Raw genomic sequence first — 16357 nt, 5'->3', positions numbered from 1 at the left:
GAAGGAACGGAAGGAGCCGCGGCAAGCGGGCAGTGGCCTGTGGCCGCCTGCACCTTTGAACAATGACCGTCTGCATAACTGCATGGGGGATCGGTGCTCACATACGTCCGATCATCTGGCTCCTCACCTCCGTCGACGACTCGAACAACGGCTCAGTAGTCTCGTACACTGCGCTTCGCGGCTGCCCAATCTGCACTCCGCCACACTCGGCTCATTTTCGCGCCTTGGGCCGCAGCCGGCCGCCAAGCTTTCCGTCCTCGAGCTCCCAGCCCGTCGCGTCGAGGTACCGCTCGATGCTGCGGTGCGCATACACCTTGGCGTCACGCCGGATCATGCGGTTCGGCCACGTGCTGCTCGCGGCCCCATACTCCAGGTCATCGATGGCCGCGACAACGCCTACCGCGTCCGCTGGGCGGAGGGGGATCTGTCTCAGCTCTGCATCGGTCACTCTCACCATGTTCGGGTAGCTCCACATGAACGTGAACCCGCGCCGGTCCATCCGCACCATCATGGTGTCAGCGACCAGGATGAGGCCGGTTTTGGGTCCGCCGCCGGGCTCAGCCCCGCGGTCCCAGTGCAAGATGCTCGAGCCGGGGAAGTGGCTGCGTCAATCCTACGTCACGCGCTCAACTTACCCGCCACACTGCACGAGCGTGACCCCCGGCCCGAGGGTTTCGCGGCCGGTCCAGAACCGCACCTCGTCCGTATGCTGAATATCGCCGCGGCGGACGAACCACTCCTTGTCCGTCTCGCAGATGTACAGCGGTACGTTTAGGGCGCGAGCCCACACGAGCGATGTGGAGTAGAACTGCGTGAGTGTGCGCCGAGAAGAGGCTCACGTGGGGGTGCGAGATGGCGATGGCCTTAAGGGCAGGCTGCAAGCTTGAGAGGTAGCCTGCGAGGGCGGGGGTGAAGGGGGCCTGGCAATCCCAGATGTAGTGCCCACCATGCGTGTTGATGAGGATAGCTGTGGTGAGCTGGTGAGCCGGCGAGTCACCAAGAGGACGACGAAGGGCGGTAGAGAAAGCGGACTACCCACGGGTCTGGTTGATAGCAAACGGCGGCTCGCACTCGATGAACGCGATGCGCTCGTCCTCTGTATCGACCTTAAGACTGTGCTTGCGGCTTTGCGCGAGCTCGGCGAGCGACGTCCACTCCTGCCCGGTAACGGGATACCACTGGCGCTCGTCTTCGCAGCATGGGCCTGGTGTCAACACAGCCGTGGAATGACGTCACATATGCCGTCGGGCGTCGAGCTGAACTGGGTCCCACACGTCGCGCAGACGGGGAGGTGCGCGTCGGCGGCGATGGCATCGACCGCGCGCTGCGGTACAGGCGCGGAGGGTAGGGGGACGGCGCGTACGAGCGGACTCATGGTGATGGCGGAATGGGTGGTGAGAAGACGGTGTGGGGGATTTAATGTGACGTGGTGGCGGCTCTCGGCCCCGCACGACATGACAGCATTACGGAGCTTCGGCGATCTCGATGAGCCGAACAGAACCACATGGTCTCACACATGCCCACAGCCCTGCGCTCGCTGCTTGTCCTTGTTAAGCGCGGCATGTGTCAGCCTCGGCGACCCGGCGTCGTGTAAGCTTGATTCGCTTCCGAGTCGAACACCTCGGACGCTTGCATTTGCATGCCCGCGCATTCGCAAGGAACCAATGACATACACACGCTGCGCATCTTCTCGTGTATGCGACCGATGCGAGAGACTTATAAACTACTGACCAGTTTGGAACGAAGTGTCGAGTTGAAAGAAAAGAGAGTGAGGCACAGCAGCCTAGTGGTTGCCGTAGCCGGGGTGGACGTAGCCACCAGGCGCACCACCCGGCGCGCCGCCGTACTGCTGGCCGCCATAGTTCTGCTGGCCGTAGCCCTGCTGAGGAGGCTGACCATAACCCTGCTGGCCGTACTGCTGAGGAGGCTGGCCGTAGCCGCCACCGCCGCTGAATTGTTGCTGAGGCTGGCCGTAGCCGCCACCGCCATACTGCTGCTGTCCGTACTGCTGCTGCTGGCCATACCCTTGAGGAGGAGAGCCGTAAGACTGAGGCGCGCCGTAGGCGCCGCCTCCGCCGCCGAACTGCTGCTGCGGCGCGCCGTACGCCGGGGGCGGGCCATTCTGCCACGACTGGGCCCAGCTCTGATCCACCGCGGCACGGTACACGTGTCGGCCCTCGTCCTTGGAGTCGTACTCGGAGTCAATGCCGCCAAGGAGAATCTTGAGCGTCCAGAACGCCTGCGTGAACGGCTCGGCGCTGGTGCCCCCCGTCGCGGCGTTGTACTCTGCCGCCTCGTGCACATAGCCAGCGGTCTGGTCGATGAGATCGCCGATCTGCGGGTGCTTGTCGAGGCCCTGCAGCCATGCAAGAGCAGTGACATCGTCGCCGACCTGCGCGAACTGCAGCGAGAGCGCGTCGGCGCCGTACCGCGTGCGGCTGAGGGCATTGCGCGCCTCCATGATGCTCGAGCCGACCAGGTCCTTCTCGCGCTGGTTGTTGGGCTCACCGTCCGTGATCACGATCACGTACACGGGCTTCTTGAGAGACCCGGACTGGGCGGGCTTGACCACGAGCGGGCGGAGCACCTTGTCTTGCAGCGACGAGCCGAGCGGCGTCATGTCTAATGTCAGCTTGTCGCGAAGAGTACCGGCCTACACTTGAACGTGAGGTGGTCGACGATCTTGCGCGCCTGCTGGGCGTCCCGGACGTTGCTGGGCGCATCCTTGGCGTTGAGGAAGCGCATGGCGAAACCGTCGGTGTCAAGGAGGGAGGAAGCGAAGGCAACACGATCGAGCAGCCTGCCGTCAGCAAACGATGTGGCGGGGCCGAGCAGTGCTTGACCGCGCACAGCGCAGGGCCGTAACCGCAGCAGTGCGTGTACGTGAAGTGCCATGTCGATACTCACCGCTTGAGCTCGTCGATACGGGTCCCTTGGCTGCGGTCGTTCCCCACCGCGCGATCATTCATGCTTCCCGAGTCGTCAATGAGGAGCACGACGTCGAACAGCGCGATCTGGACAAGGTCGAGCGCGCGCGCCGTACGTAGCTGGAACTCGTTTTCGATGCGGTCAACCGCGCGGGTCTGGATAATCCGGTCCGCGATAGCCTCGAGCGCCCGCGGGTCCGGATAGAACGCCTGAATGTTCTGATCCTGCACGCACTGCCGTAGAATATCTATAATCATTTGTCGCTCAGGACTCGGCCCGCTGAGCTGCTGCGCGCCGTATGCGGCCGCGCCACCTGCTAGCGCGCCGCCAGCCAGCGCCATGGTGTGCCCGTGCCCGCCGCCGCCCGACTGCTGCTGTTGCTGTTGCTGCTGCTGCTTCTTGTAGGCCTTGTAGGCCATGTAGGCCACGAGGCCAATGGCCAGCTTGCCGACGACCATGGCGTGAGCTGGGTGAGGTGAATTGAGGGGAAGAAGGAGTGGGAGTGGCTGAGCGAACTATTGTTATGAATGGCGGTGTGAAAGACCGAGCTCGGACCCAGTTTGGAGGCGCGTGACGTCGTGCGTCAGTCATGCATCCGGCCGTCGGCCCGAACCGGTGCCGAGTAATCGGTCATTAACACAGCCACCTTATCTTGCTGGCTGTGCAAACAAGGTTTCATCATGCGATCCCGTACAACGACACGCATCACGCTTCCCACTCCAACAGGCATACGTATACGCATGTTCTTGGCATGCATGTTGGCTCCAATCCCGCCTCAAATACAGAGCTAGGCCATGCGGAACTCGATGTTCATGCCTTGAGACCGTTGCAAACGTCTGTTACCGATGTCAAATTGCTCACTGAGCATCTCATCGAGCATGGCTATGCGGCGGAAGAGGTACTCCCGCTTCAGTGTGCTCATGGGCGGAGTACTAGTGTCCAGCAAGCCCCCACCCCCACCCTGTCCGAGGGAGAGCAAGGCCAGCAGGCGCTGGGCTTCGCGCACATGCGTGCGTGCCCTCATGAGGCGGCGCCAGCCTCGGCACCGCAGCTTGAAGTAGGGCACCGAAGGGTCCATCTCGAAGCTGTCATAATGGATGCCGAGACGCCAGGCGGCACTGAAGTGTTCGTCGGCCGCGTGCATGTGGTGCGTGGCGCGGCGGGCCTTGTATTGGATCAGGTCGGGGACGTTTGTGGGCGGGATCTTGGCCTGTTCGCGGCGAGTCATGACTGGCTCGTTCATGGTGGGGGGCAGAGAGGAGTTGGGTAGAAGAGACCCTGAGCAAGGCGGTAGGCGGTGAGCTGGGATGAAGGCATAATGGTTATATGTGTAGACGCATGAGCGGGGTGGTGGCGGTGGACGCGGACAGACTCTGTGGAATTGGTGGGATGATTGGGACGTGAAGGCGGGAGGTGAGTGGACCCCGATGTGAGCGGGGCAAAGTGAGTGGATGTGGAAGTGGTTCTTTGCACCCCGCCACCATCATTCACATCACATATTATACCGTATTCTGCGAAAATTTTCGAATGGTGACAGCTTGGCTCATGACGCGCAGATCATGTATGAATCAATGCGCGCATGTAGCGGGCAACGACACAGACGCGAAGAGTGCGCAGAGTTGCGTTTGCCGTGACTTGAGAACGGACGTGTCTTTGTCGCGACGCATGCCGCCGCGCAATCCCGTTTGTATGCGTGATGAGTTTTCCCATTGCCCCGCCTCTGCGTTCGGCGAGAGTCCACTGCTTGTTGAGACGGGATCTCTATTCCACACCCATGCAGAAACCAGCCGCATGCACCCCTCATTCGCTCTGATGAACCGGGACACACTCTTGCGCACTTTTGAAGGATGCTCTCTTGCACGGCTCAAAATCGCTGCCACCGCTGCGATTGGGTGATTGAACAATGTACCACCTACCGATCAACCACGAGGGCTGCGCGCGGATTTTCTCGCCAAAGGCCCAAATATTTCGCAAAGTTCATTATGGCCGAAATGCAACTGAATTCCGGGAAGCGGCGCACAGTCTTTTGATCCCCGGGAAGAGGCCAAGCTTGTGCGGGACTGGGTATTGCAAACCCACAAGACAGCCGATGCTTTTTCCGGAGGCCACTCGTTGATATCGTTGTCCGAAAAGATGAGGGTAGAGAGAGAAGAAGCCGTGTAACACGAGGCTGGGCATTGGCAGTGCACTCGTCAGTCAAATCACCAACAAAAGCCGCGCTTGTTGAAATGTCGCCGGTGTGATACCCCAACTACCGGTGCGGCGAATGTGCGTCTGCAAGTGGCTCGTGGCGACGGGATTGAAAGACGTTTCACCGCTTATACCACAACAAAGGTACATACACAAGGGGCCTTGGGCGTCCATACAGTCGCGAATGACCGTCATGCGCAACAATCACTGCTATGCGACTGGTACTTTGAGTTTCACTGTCACATGAACCTGCGTGCACTAGACTACTGGTGGTCAATGTACACGCGGTGTTGGTGTTGAAGAGCCTCACCAACAGCTCTCCATTAGGCGCCGACTGCCACTTAGCCATATCTAGAAATTCTCACCTAGCTGTAGCGTTTAGAGCTGGTCCGGATGATGTAGAGGAACACTTTTCCAGGGGACCATCCAGTGATTTCAGAGTTGGAGGGATTGTTCGTGCGCAGGATCGCGCAGAGGATGTTGACAGGAATCATCTTGAGCAGATCGGTTGAGAAACCACGGACGTCGAACTGTGAAACGCTCGTGTCGAGATCCGCGATGTTTGCAAACTCCCAGGTATCCGCGTCCTTTACCGCATTGTCGAGTAGCCAGGCGATGTGTTCGAGGCTTTCGGCAATGCAGGCAGCAATGAGCGCAGTTGAAAATGAATGGGTGGGATTCGCGGGCAGAGCGACGCGGCACAAGTTGTCAAGGGCGATGGTGATGCAGGAGTAACATTGGTACTTGACCATAAACTTGACCAAATTGCAGGCGTTGGTTCGATTGAGGGGCCCGGAGGTAGCAAACTCGACAAGGATTTCATCGTAGAGAATCTTGAAGAACAGCTCCAAGATGGCTGCCGTGCCGAACAACGTGTCCGGGTGCCAAGTGTAGGCAGGGCGGATCCCAGTAATTTCAAACATCTTGCTGGCCCGCTCAGAATAGAGGGCTGTGGTTCGTTCACTCACCTGGCACTCCAAAGCTTGTAAACACTGACACGGAAGCGCACCCCGTCAGATGACACGACCTCACACTCGCCGACGTTGAACCGGTGGTGGTCAATGATGGTTTGGGTCTTCTGGTCAGAGCGGGAGGCAAGGTCGTAGTGAGGGACGCCGGAGAGGCCAATGGGAAGGCCGCTGGGAGTGCCATGGGAATCGCCCCTAGCTAGATTGGGAACACGTCCGGGAGCGGAGGAGGGGGAAGGTAATTCAGAGTATGCGCCTGACTCATAACGGATGCCGTTGACGTCTGGCATGGCTGATGTCGGTAGGCAGTCGCGACTTGACGTATTGATGATTGCGGTCGGGGTCGAGGTCAAGGCTGACGAGGGGATCAAGAGAGAGGAAGAGGAGTCAGGTGTGATGAGACGTTACAGGAAGAGAGAATGGTGAAGAGAGAAAACGCAAGTCGCAATGGGTATGAGAGGATACTTGTCCACATGCGTGAGGTCGCTGAGGAAAGCTGACTCAGCTGCACGATGGAGGAAGGTAATCTTGAGGGAGGACGGATGAGGGGCCATGGGTGAGGCGTTGAAGTCAACGCTCACGCGGGTCGATCGACCAACTAGACGCCAGCTCTCCCGACGCGCCCGACTTCCCGACGAGATGACCGTCCTCGTCGCCTCGCCATGGAACGGATTCGGCTGCTCACCACATTGTTTGCATCAACAACGGCATGCATCCGCACTGGGACAGCGAAATTAAAGGTGGTGTGTGGCTGTTGCTGTTAGGGTCTAGTCTGTGGCGCGTCGAACTGGGTCATTGGTCAGCCCGTTCTTGTACCGCCACAAACCCTTTCACACCGCAGCCGGCTTGAGCAGCTCGCGAAACACCTCCCCCCGTCCCCTCACGCTTTGCGGATACTTGTCGCCGTACGTCATCGCCTTGCTGATAGCCCACTGCCAGCGGGGCGCGATCATCGCCCACCACTCGTACGGATACCCGCGCACATCGATGTCGAGGGTGAGGTCATCCGCGGCGCGGCTGAGCCCCTCGCGCTTCCATCCGCCGTGGTTGTGGTTGTTGAGCATGGCCGCAACGATGTCAACGTCCTGGGCCACACAGGCGGCCATGAACACGACCCAGGACTTGACGGCGCCCGTCGTGTAGCCGTGGTGGATGCAGGCGAGGGCGAGGCGGAGGAGGGCGGCGCATTCCCATTTCTCGAGGAGGCGGATGAGGCCGGTCGCGGTCGCTACGTTAAGCTTGAGGAGGCGAGGGGTGGGGAGGCCCGCGTCGAGGAGGAGCTCGGAGAAGGGGGTGAGGATGGCGGCGGTTTCGAACGCGCTTGAGAGGCGGAGCTGGCGCTGGCCGGTGCGCGTGAAAGAGGAGGCGGAGAGGAAGGTGGGGCTGCGGTGAGTATGGTACTTGGACGGGTTAGGAGTGCGCGGGCGCTTGGTTGACCTGGTGAATGGCCGTCGGGCGTCCGAGTGACACCCCCCGTATCCAGAGTGCCATCAGCAACTTAGTGCCGTTGCATAGCAGAACACAAAGCCTATGCCATCGCGCCACCCACACTCACCTCGCCGACGCTAGTTGGTGCGTCGGGATGCGGAACGGGACCTTGTCACTTGAAAGCAGTAGGATTGTCTCCTCATGGCTCAGAAGCGGCCCGACAACCTTGGACAGAGATGGGGGAGGGTGGGAGAGTGTGAAGACTGGCGGATGGTCCATGACAGCGCGAGTGAAAAAGCGCGGTACGAGTCACGACGGGAGTTGACTGAAGGCCAAGTAGAGTACAGCAGAGTGCAGTGTGTTTGTTTGTTTGGCACAGTAGGTGGTTTGTGCGCCCCTGCGGGTGCGTGTGTCTGTGTGTCTCCAAGTCCGTGCGAAACGCTCCTTCGCACCACCTGTACATGTAACTATTTTATACATCGCTACTCGCCCTAATGACACCTAGTCACCTTTCTGCTTCTTCTCGCCACCCACGCGCTCGTCTTCGGCCTTGCGCCGCCGCCCCTCCCCTTCCACTGCTGCGCGCGCGTCGGTGAGTGCAGCGCGGAATACCTCAAGCAACACGTCCTCCATTTTGCCCGTCGGCCCTTCGCTCCACTCGTGCCACGCACGATGCAACGCGAATTGGTATTGCTGCGGCGTGGCCCGGTAACGCCGATAATCCCAGTTACTGGGGTCCATCACGGACCCGTTCTCCGGCGCGTCGGAGCGGTGGATCGCCTCCCCCTCTGTCGCCGTAAGGGGAGTAACGCGGGCGAAACGTAGCAAAATGCGCTCAAAGAGCTTGTCATCCTGGATGGTCGAGGCGATGGCAAAGGCGGTGCGCAGGGACATCGCCTCAAATTTCGAGTGCAGTACCATGATGGCTAGCTTGGCCTTGTTGATGTTCCACGCACGCATGAAGGCGAAGAGGTCACGAAGCATCGAGGTGGCCGCGTCCTCGTCCTCCTCTATCCTCATGTCTGAGTTTAGCAGGAGGGATAGGAATGCTCGGAGCATGGTCGAGTTCTCGAATGGGCGTCGCAGGTGCACTGCCTGCGAGAGGTTGTGCTTGGAAACGCCGCTCGTGTACAGCTCGCGCGAGGCGTGGGCGACGTGAGACGAGTCGAGGCGAAAGATGACCTGGTCGCTTGTCATCAGAAAGAAGTTGCCGGAGGTGTATTCCTCGTCCAAAGATGCGTTCACAGAGCCCCGTGCTAGCGCATCAGCTGGACCGGAGCTGCCCGTGGCATTTGTGGGGCTGGGGTCGCAAACGGTGGCAGTGGCAGGCCTGTTTGGAAAGGAGCTGCTGGTAGCAACTGGAGTTGAGGCGAGCTGGTAGTGCTGCGCAGCAGGACCACTCTGGCCACTGTAGCCGTGTGGGGCGCGCTGGAGGAGCGCTGGTGGGTTTTGATGCAGAGCCCGCGGCTGCTGTTGCAGGGCCTGCTTGTTATGTTGTCGCACCTGCTGGTTCTGATCTTGGGACAGCCGACGCTGGATTTGGGCGTGGAAGTCACCGTGGTGTGCTAGCTGAGCGCTGGCTTGATTTAGGTCGGCCAGCGATTCGCGCGGATGGGTGACAGAGCACGAGTTCATACGAGCGTCGTGCTCGAAAAGCGGATTGGACTGGTTCTGCTGGTCGCGTCGCGCGGTTGGGCCGGACGCCCACCCCTGCCGAGCCGGGACCGTTGCGTTCTCCGGCCGATTTAAGCTCGGGGGCGGATTGACTCCACTAGAGGGCTGGGCGGGCGGGCTCGGGCTGCATGGCGCTTCGTCTGTCCGATGGGCCTCGCGCTCAGCGTCGGGCTCGGCGACATCGGGCGTTTTGTGGAGTTCGAAGGCGCTCTGGTCGTCCTCCCGCTCACACTGTACACCCCTCGCGAGAGACATTGGCGACAGCGACTCATCAGCCTCCTCGGCTGCCTCGCGCGACCCTGGCTCGAGCGTGGACGGTTGCAGCGTCATGCTCGCCACGCGGGCTGTAAACTTCCGGCGCTCGCGCGGACTCAGTGGGCCTTGGGGAAGATCTGAAAGGGGTGTATCGGGCATGAGTGGCTCCTCTTCTACGTCGTCCTCGACACACGCCTTCCCTTTACCTTTGCCTTTAATCGGGGCCTTGGCCTTCGGGGCCTTGGCCTTCGGGGCCTTTGCGGCCTTTTGAGTCTTCGGGGCGGGCTTTGGCTTAGGCACGGCGCTCTGCTGCTTCCTCGGCCGCCCGGGCTTGCGTTTCGGCACCTCTTCTATTGCGGAGGACTCCGGGAGCGCAGAAGTGCGCGGCGTAGAAGACCCCGGATCGTAAAATACCGGAGTATGCGGTGTACGTGATGCAACCATATGTTGAAGGTACTCCGGGAGGGCATGCATTGGCGTGGCCACGATCGCAGACTGCTGGGCGACAGCGGATATCCTTGGTGGGCTGACGACGACTGTGAGCTTCTTAAGGCGGCCACGTTTGCGTCCTTGGTTAGAGGGCTGGGCATCTAGTTCGTCGACCTCGGATTCAACTGCAAATATCGTAGAGGGAACAGGTGACTTCATGACGACCAACCCGGAAGTTGGGGGATCTTCCCGCTGCTGCGAGGAGAGCGAGTCGTCTGAAGCTGGACTCGAGGTGCTTCCGGAAGTGCTCCCGACCTTCCACCACCCTCTCCCTCCGGGAACAGGAAGACTGCTGCCCTGCTCGGCCACCCACTGGGGCCTGAGGTTGGTCGTGGTGGCTGGTGGTTGGACGCTGATACCGGACAAGGGTACCTCCACGGAACTAGACGACGTATATGTGTGCTCGTTGTCGCTGATCACAATTGGGTCGGCTGTGTTGCCAGGAGCTTGGACAGATGAAAGTGAGCCGCCGTGGAGTGGAGTGGGGATTAGACTCCAACGTGCACAGGTGGAGGCGTTGGAGGGCGGGCTGATGCCTTCCGCCATCATGTCGGTCTGTGCCGTATGGGGAGCGGTGGTAGTGCAGAGGACGTGAGTACCCTCACATCCGGAGGCGACGGCGATGTTAGAGGTAGAAGGGCTGGGAGGATGAAGAGAAGGAGCGGGAAGAGTAGGGGTGGAGGGAGCAGGGGTGGGAGTTGATGGGGGGGGAGGAGATGGAGTGTGAGAAGGTGAGACGTGAGGAGACGGCGTGGGGACGTCTGTTAGATGTGGGCTGTATGGCGGACTGGAGACGGTTTCCGGGATCGGTAGCACGGGGGCGAAAGACGCAGGCGAGTCGCTCGTCATGGAGGGGACGAAGGCGTCGTGCTCACTCTTCGGGATGGCGTGGTCACCCGTCTCCCCCAGGCGGCGACCTGTAGGAATGGCGGGAGACACGATCAGCTGGGCCAACATACGGTGAGAGGAAGATGGTGACTCGTTGGTTGTGTCGCCGTAGTCGAGCTCTTCTGGCCAGCGCCTGCCGGAGTGGTGGGCCGCCTCGTCTGGATGTATAAACCTAGATTGGCAAGGCGGACTGACGCGGTCATCAAACATGGAGGAGGACAAAGCAATCGTGATGTGGGAGTGGAGCGCTACGTGCGTTGCAGCGCTCCTTTATGTCCCACGAATAGTGCGAGTTGTGATGGCGTTGGGGATCGTGTTTAATGCACAGCTGATGGGACCTTGCTTCTGTGGCGCTCTCCCCGCCGTTCGCACACTTGACTCGCATCGTCAAGACCCCGAACGTAATGACGCCCGGAGGCAACGGACGAGTCGGTAATGGTGTGTTACACTGTTGATGGCACGATGTGAACTCGCACTCACATGCACATATGCACAATTGATCTGGGCTTGGTTTATGGATGGATATGTCCACCTCTGTCATGACTCGATTGACATGAACAACTCCCATGCTCCTCACCAACTACCAGCGATGGCGACGTGGATTGCGGAGGCGATCTTGTCAACTACTTGAGGCGCGTGCCGGCTGACGTTTATAGAGTCTGAAGCTCAGCACTGTCGTTCGTCGGTCTCTCCGCACTGTCAGGAGTGAGTGTTGTCATTCTCAGTTTGGCGTGTTCTGCGGGTGAGGAGCCTGGCTGCGCACCGTGGTCATCCGCCACGCAGTCCGCAGCCGCGGCCGCCATTGTAAGCCGTTCTGAGGTGAGGAGGAGCGGAAAGGCTAGAGACGGGACACATGTCCCCGAGTCGGCAATGTATAATGATAGAATGAGAAGAGGGTCGCGTCGCGTCGCGCGCAGGCGAGACAATCGCGTCCCGCGCCTTCCCGTACCCCGTGCGGCCCTTCACTTTGAGGCACACAACATGGCCAGGCACAGACGCGTGGTATTCCCCGTCTCCTCATACTCACACCTCATACACCGCCGCCACGCCCGCCAGTCGCCAGCTGCCAACCGCCGCTCCTCGACATCTCTGACGGTACTCTGCATTGGCGTTCTTATGTCTCACTCGTCATGCGCCCCCGAGAGGTTTCCGCACCCGCCCCGCGAGGTGATGATGGACTCACCATGGTTCCAGAGCAGTGTTTCTGGTGCCTGGTTAACGGGAAAGGAGTTGCTATATTACGGTCCATGAAAGAACCGAAGGCCGATGAAATTTGTTAATGAACTGCAGGCGTCGTGCATGCGTTTAAAGATGAACTGCGGTGCATGAGAGAAGTGGATGGTACTGGATGGTTGGTGAATGCAACGAGTTGGGCCAGGCAGCAGATGAAGAGCAGCGCCGAGAACAGTTGGGCCCAACAAGTCGGGCTTCTGAATTGATTCCGCTGTTCTCCTGGTTCTGGCAGTGCCTGACTGTGCCTGAAGAAGGGCCGCTGCTCTTTCCCTTCAGCTCCAGACCCGAGGAGCCGAAGAGCGCCCTGACTTTTTGGGTGGGCGGTGCTCGAGCTGTGTGTGTCTTGTGGCATTTTTCCCCTGGGCTGCCCCCTGATGCCCCTCCTGCCCTCATGCGCCCTTCCGGGTATGACCCCCTGAGGCCCTCTACAACCCCTGAGAACGTCTGTCGGCTTCTGCTGGTCCGCCTTGACAGCCAGAGCAGACTCGCCATGCAGCCAAACACACCACCCGTCTCATACAGACAGAGCCCATCAGCCCATCCTTCCTCAGTATCCTCGTCTCGTCAATCTCGTCCATATCACTCGACATCTCTTTCTCTCTCCACTTCTTGGCTCTTATTGCCCTCTTCACAGTCCTCTCACCAAGCTGCCAAGCTGCCAAGCTGCCATCAGTCTGGACATCTCCTCCAGCTTAGACCTCCCACGAGGCCTTGCCATCACTCCTCCCCGCTCCTCGCCCTTGCGTCCACCTGTCACGCGACGTGAACCGACATCCACAAACCCACCCTCATCCAACCTTTGCGCACAAGCGACGCTTGACGCCTCGACGCCGACGTAGCGCCAACTACCCTCGACCCGGCGCGCGCGCGGACCTCTTCGTTTACTCTTCTACATACTTCAGTGACAAGGTCTCTGCAACGCTCAGACCTCGTTCGTCCCCTTGTTGTTCCACGGATCCCGTCTGGACGCCGCCGCCGCCATCCCGCCCACAGACTGCAGACGGCATAGTAATTCAAACAGCACTTACCCCAAACTCGTCCTCGTCTAACACCTCGACTACAACAACATCATGGCAGGTATGTGCCACCCCCCACCACCACCACCTCAAGCGGGAGAGGCCGGAGAGGAGGAGGAGGAGGAGGAGGAGGAGGATGAGGAAGGCGGGCACGGGAGCAACGCCTCACGCCTTGCGTCCCGTGCTCCCATCTCCTCCTCCTCCTCCTCCTCCTCCTCCTCGTCAACCTCGACCTCGACCTGCCCCTCGTCAACACGCAACTCTCGTTTCTTACAATGTTCCCCAAGTGCTGACATTGTTTTTCTTACCATTGATCTTGCTCGACGCGTCTTCTTCGCCTCCTTCTACCCCTCCCTGCCCCACCTCCGCCTCGCTCCTACCCCCACCTTCTATCACCTCGCCCCCACTCAACCTCCCCTGCCCTCGCTTTACTATGGACGAAACGCCCACTCCCGATAACGCCGGATCGCATAAAGCCATCTACACGGTGTAGGTCTTAACAAACGACCGCGCCCCGACCATGTCACTGACTCGCTTAGCTTTACTTCGCCGCATCATGCGCCCATGCCCAACCATCTCCCGACGCTCATCGTCACCCCTCATGGTGTGTTTGGCGACACATTGACCAGTAGGAGACTTCCACTAACAGCCCAGGGCAGCCCAACCATATACTCTACACCTATCTGTGAGTCGGAGCTACGCCATTCGAAGAGCTAGAGCTGACTTTCAGGCATACGGAGGAAGTGCGTTTCGCAGCTCGTCAAGGGCGCATGCTGACGGCAGAACCGCGTAAATTACCTCCTTACCCCGTCGCCGCAGGGTGACTTGTGCGTCGCCAAGTTGTTCCCGCCGGCACGCGCAGGCTCGACATCCAACTCATCCTTGCCGACAATGCCGAGCCAGCGTAACAATGTCGTGCATTGCGAGGCGTCTCGTGATCTCAAGTGGACGATCGAGAACACCGGAAGGATGAATCCGACGTACAAGATCGTCAACCAAGACGACACGCCCCTCTACCAGATCTCCAAGCCCAACCCTCACGCGGAGCACTGGACCATGTTCTACTTCAAATACGCTGGACACCAAATCCCTCCCCGGCGTGTCGAGTTTGGCAAGATTCAGAAGAACCCACAGGACCGTGGCGGCGGCACGCGCATCACCATCACAGGCAAGACCGATGACGAGAAGCAGGTCTGGCAGACCCTTGGTGTCGGTAACGAGGACTGCGTCGAGTGGGTGGTGGCATGCGCATGCCTCAACCTCCTGGAGTGAGTTGCCTGCCCGGATTGAAGCTCACACGCAGCGACCAAATTCTTCAGGCTGCCGAGAGGAAGCAGACCGGTGCCGGCCCCGCATCCACTGCCCCATCTCCTGCGATGCGCACCAGCCCCGTCGCCCGTGGCCCCGGGCCAGCGGCGACGCGGGGCTTCCCTCCGGCTGGCGCACCATCACAGAATGGCCGCATGGGTCCCGGTATCGCATCCACCGGCCCCGGCATTGCTTCGACAGCGCCTCCCGGAGGCTACCGTGGCCCCCCTCCACAAATGCAAGGTCGGCCGCCCATGGGTCACCCCGGTCACCCGCAGCAGCCCCCTCCCCAGGGCTACAACCCGCACATGCGTAGCCCTGTTAGCCCAAACCCCGGGCAGCGCGGCATGCCGCCAATGCAGCGTCCGCCGCCCCAAGCCGCCGGCAGGAGACTGTGATAGGAAGTCCGAGGTGCGAGCTTGCTGGGCCGCCTTCGCCGGCTGGTTGGCCAGAGGGGGTGACGGATGGGCCCCCGTGTACATGTGTACTGGCATTTTGGAGTGTGGACAGTTTCTTCTGGGCTATACCCTACATTGATACTCCGCGACGGATGCAGAGCGTAACGAGCAACGATGCATGCTGTGCGAAATCAACACTAGAAACCCAAGATTATGGAGCCATGAAATGGCGGTGGCATCCCCTTCCATTGCCGGCGGAATGTCGCAGAGCGCGGGTGCCTACCTATGTGCCTCGGCCGTGCTCGTGGAACGAGCAGGTGATAATGATCGGGAGAGCGCGGGAGCAGGGGGCGGAGGTGCTGAAAGAGATTGGTGTCCAGGCGGTAGCCGATTGTCCATGGTCGACATGGCACAGCGCGCGTCGGAGTCGAGGCCCTATGAGACTGATCGTCTGCGTACGATCGACATTCAAGCAGAGATTGACACTACCACCTGTGAGCGAGGAGGCTCCGGTCCGCTTATCGCCTTTGCTGTTCTCTCGATGCCCAAACTCTTCTGCGGAGCGCGCAATCTCTTCCCCCTTTTCCTAACCTTCCCTGTACTCCTGGGCGCGCGCTGGACTTGTCTTGCCTTACTCGTCACGCGAGTTCATGACCACAGCGTTGAAGTCCTGCCCCACTCCCCACTCGTCACACAGCCGCTTGACTTCGCTCATGTCTCCACGGTGGTTGTATGTCCCGTAGTGTGGCACGAGCGAGGTGACATCCGTCATCGTGCTGAACTTACGCTCAGCCTCGGCGAGGGGCAGGCGCAAACGTTCCGTGACCTGGAGTTAGCAAGGGCCCTCCTCTGTCTCCTGCCACACATGCACGCAGCGCTCCTCACCTTCTTCTGGAAGCTCGGAATATCGCCCCAGCTCACACTCTTGATGTCGGCCATGTATCTGTCGACGGCGCGGCCACCGCCCTCGACGCACAGCAGCGCAGGCTTGCCGGCCAACACGAACCCGTTGAGGCGATAACTCTCGGCATACGAGACGAGGTCTTTCCTCTTCTCGCGCGTGCTCAGCGACGGGAACCAAAACCACACGCGCTCCAGCGGCCCGTCATCCACCGCTTCTTCTTCCGCCTTCACCTCTTCTTGCACGAGTGCGGGCGCAGCGGCGCGGATCGCCTCGATCGCCGCCATCACGGCCTCGGTCGCCTCACCCTCGCTCACTGGTAGCGAGGCCGACAGGCGCTGGTATGCTGCGCGGGTGAGGAAGTCGGGTGGGCGGAGGGCGAGCCGGGGCGGGCCGGATTCGAGAAGCGAGACGGAGAGCTCAATGCGTCGCGCGTCGTCGTCGTCGTCGATCGGCACGCGCACGATCACGTCTAGTGGATAGGTAGGAGGAGAACCGGCAAGAGCGGAAGAGGCGCCGTCGGAGAGCACGAGCTCGCCTTCCATAGGGTACATGGCTACCAAGAGCTCGAGGGCGGAAAGAGCGTCGTCGGTCATGGCGAGCAAAGAGGATGTGCGGAAAGTTGGGGGCGTATGGAGGCGATGTGAGGCCGAGCGATGGGGAGATCGGTGCGCGTACAGG

General features: G+C 60.4%; 8 protein-coding genes across 8 annotated transcripts; 2 read left to right on the top strand and 6 right to left on the bottom strand.

Annotated features, from left to right (window-relative positions):
• Positions 1–211: 211 nt before the first annotated feature.
• COLE_06589 (uncharacterized protein) lies at positions 212–1375 on the bottom strand (the record flags this gene model as incomplete). Its single annotated transcript, XM_018425768.1, has 6 exons — positions 212–424; positions 455–602; positions 636–808; positions 840–967; positions 1040–1204; positions 1237–1375. The coding sequence occupies 6 exons, from the start codon at positions 1373–1375 to the stop codon at positions 212–214; spliced, it is 966 nt and encodes a 321-aa protein (XP_018279105.1).
• Positions 1376–1783: 408 nt separating this feature from the next.
• Positions 1784–3386, bottom strand: COLE_06588 (uncharacterized protein; the record flags this gene model as incomplete). Its single annotated transcript, XM_018423079.2, has 3 exons — positions 1784–2622; positions 2658–2800; positions 2908–3386. 3 exons carry the CDS (start codon positions 3384–3386, stop codon positions 1784–1786), a joined length of 1461 nt encoding a protein of 486 aa, XP_018279106.1.
• A 329-nt stretch (positions 3387–3715) lies between these two features.
• COLE_06587 (uncharacterized protein) lies at positions 3716–4171 on the bottom strand (the record flags this gene model as incomplete). Its single annotated transcript, XM_018425353.1, has 1 exon — positions 3716–4171. The coding sequence occupies one exon, from the start codon at positions 4169–4171 to the stop codon at positions 3716–3718; it is 456 nt and encodes a 151-aa protein (XP_018279107.1).
• A 1312-nt stretch (positions 4172–5483) lies between these two features.
• Positions 5484–6376, bottom strand: COLE_06586 (uncharacterized protein; the record flags this gene model as incomplete). Its single annotated transcript, XM_018425354.1, has 2 exons — positions 5484–6067; positions 6151–6376. The coding sequence occupies 2 exons, from the start codon at positions 6374–6376 to the stop codon at positions 5484–5486; spliced, it is 810 nt and encodes a 269-aa protein (XP_018279108.1).
• A 540-nt stretch (positions 6377–6916) lies between these two features.
• COLE_06585 (uncharacterized protein) lies at positions 6917–11030 on the bottom strand (the record flags this gene model as incomplete). The annotated part of the gene is made up of 3 exons (XM_018425999.1): positions 6917–7469; positions 7642–7739; positions 8049–11030. 3 exons carry the CDS (start codon positions 11028–11030, stop codon positions 6917–6919), a joined length of 3633 nt encoding a protein of 1210 aa, XP_018279109.1.
• A 660-nt stretch (positions 11031–11690) lies between these two features.
• Positions 11691–12071, top strand: COLE_06584 (uncharacterized protein; the record flags this gene model as incomplete). The annotated part of the gene is made up of 1 exon (XM_018427423.2): positions 11691–12071. The coding sequence occupies one exon, from the start codon at positions 11691–11693 to the stop codon at positions 12069–12071; it is 381 nt and encodes a 126-aa protein (XP_018279110.1).
• A 1889-nt stretch (positions 12072–13960) lies between these two features.
• Positions 13961–14775, top strand: COLE_06583 (uncharacterized protein; the record flags this gene model as incomplete). The annotated part of the gene is made up of 2 exons (XM_018421352.2): positions 13961–14337; positions 14373–14775. The coding sequence occupies 2 exons, from the start codon at positions 13961–13963 to the stop codon at positions 14773–14775; spliced, it is 780 nt and encodes a 259-aa protein (XP_018279111.2).
• Positions 14776–15406: 631 nt separating this feature from the next.
• COLE_06582 (uncharacterized protein) lies at positions 15407–16272 on the bottom strand (the record flags this gene model as incomplete). The annotated part of the gene is made up of 2 exons (XM_018426646.2): positions 15407–15601; positions 15661–16272. The coding sequence occupies 2 exons, from the start codon at positions 16270–16272 to the stop codon at positions 15407–15409; spliced, it is 807 nt and encodes a 268-aa protein (XP_018279112.1).
• Between the last annotated feature and the right edge of the window lie 85 nt (positions 16273–16357).

Source organism: Cutaneotrichosporon oleaginosum (genome assembly GCF_008065305.1).
Source record: "Cutaneotrichosporon oleaginosum strain ATCC 20508 chromosome Unknown ATCC20508_contig06, whole genome shotgun sequence".
NCBI classification, from domain to species: domain Eukaryota; kingdom Fungi; phylum Basidiomycota; class Tremellomycetes; order Trichosporonales; family Trichosporonaceae; genus Cutaneotrichosporon; species Cutaneotrichosporon oleaginosum.
The sequence above is the reverse complement of the archived record's forward strand: the minus strand, read 5'-3'. Positions and strand labels throughout refer to the sequence as shown.